The 6,000-nt window shown below is 41.5% G+C and overlaps 1 protein-coding gene across 1 annotated transcript in view; it reads right to left on the reverse strand.

Annotated features, from left to right (window-relative positions):
- LOC133125831 (ephrin type-A receptor 3-like) overlaps positions 1-5,514 on the reverse strand; it is a 149,368-nt gene extending 143,854 nt beyond the window's left edge. Inside the window, exon 1 of the mRNA XM_061237500.1 lies at positions 5,399-5,514. Within this exon, the coding sequence (XP_061093484.1) occupies positions 5,399-5,486 (88 nt within the window). The 5' untranslated portion in view covers positions 5,487-5,514. The remainder of the gene's footprint in view (positions 1-5,398) is intronic.
- Positions 5,515-6,000: the final 486 nt, after the last annotated feature.

Raw genomic sequence — 6,000 nt, forward strand, 5'->3', positions numbered from 1 at the left:
TTAACGGAAAAACACTGCAGTCAAATGGATGCAATTACTTTGCCTTTGATGCTTATGATTTTACACTCCAGTTTGAGAGTAGTGAACATCGCTCTTGGCTTAATTCAGAAGAAGGCAATCGGGTATCTCGTCAATGACACAGTCCTTTTTTAGCTGTGGCAGTAGATGATGTCATTGCTTCCGCCTTACAGACAAATTCAAATAAGAGTTCCAAAAGCAACAACTGCATTAAAGCCCTATAATATCTCATCTGTATGTGTTATACAGCAGGAAAGCATATTTTAAAACTATTGACACTTCTGAAATTTCTGTGGCGTGTAAAATGAATATTTAATTACTCCCACGTTTTTTGTTCCGCTTCTTGCTCCAAGCACTGTTGTTTGCATGTAATAATGACTCACAGCAAGAGATCCGGACTCACCCATGATTTCAGGCCGGAAAATGATCAATATCACCAGCTGGTTTACAGCATGCAGGTCACTTGGGTTCTACAACTGGAAAGCATTCATTTTTTTGTTTGCTTATCAGCAAGCATTCAAATACTGAACCCAGTGATCTATCTCCTACCTCATTGCTGAATATTAATCCAAGAGAATAGTCATTCTCATCGCCATAGTGTATAATATTATGTACAGTGCAGTGAAAAAGTATTTGCCCCCTTCATGACTTCCTCTATTACCGCAAATTTGTCACACTGAATGGTTTCAGGTCTTTAGACAAAATGTAACTTAACTGGTTCATGACCGTTAGCAGCAATAACTGCAACCAAACCCTTCCTAAAATTCAATATGTCTTTCACATCACTGTTGTGGAATTTTAACCCAAATTTCTCCTTTAAGGAAGACAGTAGGTAGGTTTTCGAGCATGAACTGCTTTTTTCAGGTCCTGCCTCAGCATCTCTATTGGATTAAAGTCAGGAATTTCACTAGATTGCCCCAAAACTTTGGAGCAGTCTAGTGATTATTTTGATTATTTTCAGTCAATCAGATGTGGACATGCTTTTGTGTTTTGGGTTATTGTCTTGCTACATAACCCAGTTATGCTTCAGCTTCAGCTCATGGACAGATGACCAGTCACACTACCTTTTCTGGTACAGAGCTGGTTCCTTTAATAATGGCAAGTTGCCCAGGTCCCAAGGCAGCAAAGCATCCCTACACCATCACACTACCACCACCATGTTTGAGTTTCGGTATGATATTCTTATTGTGAAATGCAGTATTTGCTTTATGCCAGACATAATGGGACCCATATTGTTCAAAAGCTTCCACTTTTGACTAATCTGTCCATAGAACATTAACTCAAAAACCTTGGGGATCATCCAACTGTGAGATGGGCAGTAATGCTTCTCTTGGTTAGCAGTGGTTTCATTACATTACAATTCCTTATTGGCATTTGGCAGACGCTCTTATCCAGAGTGACGTACAATTGATTAGACTAAGCAGGAGACAATCCTCCCCTGGAGCAATGCAGGGTTAAGGGCCTTGCTCAAGGGCCCAACGGCTGTGCGGATCTTATTGTGGCTACACTGGGATTCGAACCACCAACCTTGCCTGTTACCTTAACCACTACGCTACAGGCCTCCCCTGTTTCCACCTTGCTAGTCTCTCTTGGATCCATTCTTTACAAAGTCACTTTCTTATTGTAGAGGCTAGATAAACCTACAGGTCTTTGGGTGTTCTTCTGGGACCATTTTTGAATTCCTGGCTGAGTGGTTGCTGTGCCCTTGTTGCTATGCCCTTTCCAGACTGATATATTTCAACAACTTTTTTATCTCTTCTGGAATTTCCTTTGATCACGGCATGCCAAACCTATGAATCTGCCTGAATTAAAGTAGTTTGGCAAAGGAAAGTGGGCAAAAATTCTATGAAGTAAAAGATTGATATAAAATTTTTGAAAGTGCTTGATTGCAGTTATTGCTGCTAAAGGTTGTGAAACCAGTTAATAGGATTAAGGAAGCAATTACTTTTTCACAGGGGTGACACGGGTGTTTGATTTATTTGATTAAATAAATGACAGTAATTTAAAAGAAACGCAATCAGGAAGGCGGCAAATACGGCACTGTATATTAGCAGGACCAAAACAAAGGTTTTACACTTTTTTGATGCAAACTGTAAGCAAACCCAAGTACAAAGGAAGACTGTGACCTCAACTACAACGCAGTGCACAGGAGAACAGGCTGAGATGGAGACTGAGATGTTGGGGGGGGGGGGGGGGGGGGTTGGCAAGTTCATTGTCCAGAAGAGCTTTCCTTTTTTGTTCTGAGAGCACTCGCATGGGGGAAGCTAAGGGAACCGGGCCCTCTCTAACCCGCCTCCGCAGCATGGGCCCAGCAGAGGCCTTTTCACATGCAAATACCTTATCAAACCCCCAAAGGAGCGCTGACACCAAATTAGAACTCTTCCTCGCTAACGAAATCAGCAGGCGAGATCTCGGCCAACATCCTGTCCTAATGAGAAAAAAAAAAACCCTCCTCATGATCATCTCATCAGCTCCATTGTGTATAATTTCATCGTTTGACAAATGTTAGCGGAAAGGAACATCCGCATAGGCAAAAGTGAGAAACAGACCTGTCGACAAAATCTCGCCCCCGCTGTTTCATGGTTTCATGGTTGCGAATGATTCCAGCGATTCCAGTAGTGTACTATTTTGCATGCAATGCAGTACTGTCTGTTTCCAACTGAGGCCACCAAATAAGACTAAGGTCATGTGGAGGGCTGTGAACTCTTTCATTTGAAGCATTTTTCTCAAAGCTCAAGACACCATTACGACATACAAGGCAGAATTACGTAATGGTCCTCTTTGGAGAGAGTGTGATGAGCAAAATTAAGGTGCACAGCACACTACAATTGTACCTACTACTGACAGAAAGGTACATTTAATATAAAAAATCTCCCTGTCATTGATTTGGACAAAGACATTATGCTCTGTTACCCTGAGGAGTTAGACACCCCAGCCATCTGGCTATTGAGGAGAATACCTTCAGCTTACCGCGTCCCCTATGGAATCTTTGATTCGATAAACAGCGTAAAAGGTAAGCAATTTCAAGGCTCCACTTAGGTGTTCCTCATTTTTAATTATCACTTTTCTGTCTTTGTGCCAATCAACCATAATAAATCAATCAATCACATATGTGAACACACGCATAAATAATACCAACTGCAAGCTGAGGCATTAGAAATATCATTGATGTCAAAAAGAGCTGCCTGGGTGCCATCTGCTGGTTGGCTCAGAAACTACAGGACACGCAGATGGCTCAATATCGCAGTCTGCTTAGCAGAGGAACCAGATTTCAGAATAAAACGGCACATCTAATAAAGTGCAATTAAACTCACATTCACAGAGTCCATGGAGAATATCTTCTTTAATCTGCTTATTCTAAGAGAGAACAGCACTTGGTTTGCAAAGAAAAACCAAGAAAACTGGATTCCAAAACTTTGTTTATCACGCTGCTTTTCAAGAACAGTATGCATGCACTCACAAGCATACTCACTTTAGTCAGACCTGTCCTACATGATGGAACATCGGCCAGTACCAGTGAGCTGAGACAGAACATACATCCTAACCTATTTCCTGCCCAGGTTAACTTCCAACTGTTTAGCACCCATATCTGGGTTTCTCACCTAAAATCCCTTCTGTTCCCATTAGAGATTCTTCAGCTTGGACACAACTCACAAAGCCACACCACAGTGCACCCCACAAGAGCTGCCCATGCTACGCCCATGCTCATTTAAAGCAATCTGTTCAATGTGTGTACTGTATATTATGTCCAATATTAGTGTTGTTTGTTTGTTTATTTATTTATTTAATGGTGTGTGTGTGGGGGGCATGGTGAAAAGGATTGTAGGTGACCTTTTCTTAAATTAAGGTTACTGAAATATAAATACGAATTGTTTCTGTTGTTTTCTCTGTGCAATGAGTCGATTAAAGACTGTTGTAGTATTATTTCACAGAAAGGCTTTAGTGCCATGTTACATACATTAATTCAATTGAGCTCAACTGAAAACTATATGCAAGTAAACGAAGTATTCCATGGTTCCATGGTCCATGTATCGTAGGCTACTTTTTTGTCAAGCTCGGACAAGGTCTCGCGGGTGGCTGAGTTTGTTCAGTCATTTGTCAAGCCTTCTTACCGGGCAGGTACATGTGACGTTAGAGAAGGTGGTCTGTGTGATGCCGTTGAATCAACTTCGAATTGACAACAGGAAAAAAAATCCGAGCAATGACGCTCCCTTTTCTCTTCGTGCATAAAACATTGAGCATTATTATCCACGAATCCTGAAACGTAAATGTAAGAGCCAGACTACTGTATGCTTTGTAACGCTGATTTACGCAAAGCACACAAATGACCGGTTAAATAGGCAACACGTGAAATCCGCGTTTGCCAGGACTGAATTATTTATAAGGAATGGTGTACTATATGTGGTTGTCATTTCCATAGGAAAAGCGTGACAATTCGGACTGTCACATGTGATGTGTACAATTATACGCGGGTTTTGCTTTCAGGATAGCGAAAACTATTCACGCTTTTCCTATGGAAAACAAGTGGTATACTAGGATAAAATATGTGTATAGAAGACGTATACATCAAATTGCATTTAATCTACCGGTATGGACGAAAGTAAGGTAATTCCCCAAATAGTAAATCACTGGAATCACTGTAGTGCTGTATCCTATGTGTAGGATATAGGCTACTGTATCGTGTTACCCCAGAGAGTAGCTCATTAGTTTAGCGTTTAAATAAACGACCTAGGTGAAGTTGCATTTATCCAAGATATAGTTAAAAGCAAAGCTTTTAAATGGTAAAACATTGTTCTGTTAAATATTTTTCAGCGATTTCCAACAAGAACTTGGCAGCCACTGAAATTCTTGAAAAAGTTGAGTTTAGCTACCGTAGCGAATTTCTGACCTGAGGGGTTTAAATGGTTTTGCTTAGTAGCCTAGTTTAAACCTAAAATGTATTATCCTTTCTACGCGATTAGTGAACTCCTTTATTCGCTCATGTATTCATTTTTATTAGCATTGTATTCTGTAGCCTATGTATTAATTTATTGTCTAACTAATGTAAACTAGCTTGAGCATGAAACATCCATAACTATTAAATATTTGCAAGTTGCAGCTGCAGCTAAAGTAGCATAGCATTGGTTGAAAAGATCTCTTTTCAATCTGACCAAGCATAGGCGCCATTCAATTTTAATGCGAGTACCCTGTAAAAAACCTGAAACTATTTTCCACGCTTCTTGGTCGTTACCCTGGCGTATGCATCATTCATGTCCTCCCCACTGCACCCACGGAGACTGCACGGAGTGAGTGACCGGAATACAAGCGGGCTTCCATTACAACCACCAGAACCTCCGTAATACATTTTATGAAATTTCAAAGCAATTTTTGTGTGCCCTACCTTCATTGTCCGGATAATTCCGTAAGGCCTGGGTAGGTATGAGCAAGAAAACGGTGAGAAGGGATGGATAAATCCAATGGAGAGCCATTTTCAGGCTGCTCTGTGCGCCCGCATCCCTGTGCACAAACTTACTGAGCCTCCAGTGCGAGCGAGAAGAGATGAGAACAGCAGCGCGAAGAGGAAGGAGGATCCACCGCGAACCCAGTCTGTCAATCACAGCAGGATTACAGTGGGAGGGGACGAGACGCTGGGAATCCAGGTGAATTCCCTATAAAGCGGCACACGCGCTTGTCCAAGCCTTCAGTGGGCTTCTCTAAGCCAGATAAAACAATTCTGATAGTAAAAGGTAGGTTACCATATGCATCCGTATAATTATTTTTTCTTTTTTTAAATGTATTTATTGTCAATGTTGTTACTGGGTCGTAAGTGGAGCACAGTGCTTTGTTGAAGAGTTACATTACATGGGGGGGGGGGGGGGGGGGAATGCAGGGGATTTTTAAATTCCAAACACATTTCAAACATACTGTCTCCATAGCTGACAAAATTGCTGTGTCAGCAGGACAGGCAGGTGCAGAGGGGGTGGCTCCGGGTGTACGAGTACC

The sequence above is a fragment of the Conger conger genome, chromosome 4 (assembly GCF_963514075.1).
Source record: "Conger conger chromosome 4, fConCon1.1, whole genome shotgun sequence".
NCBI lineage: Eukaryota > Metazoa > Chordata > Actinopteri > Anguilliformes > Congridae > Conger > Conger conger.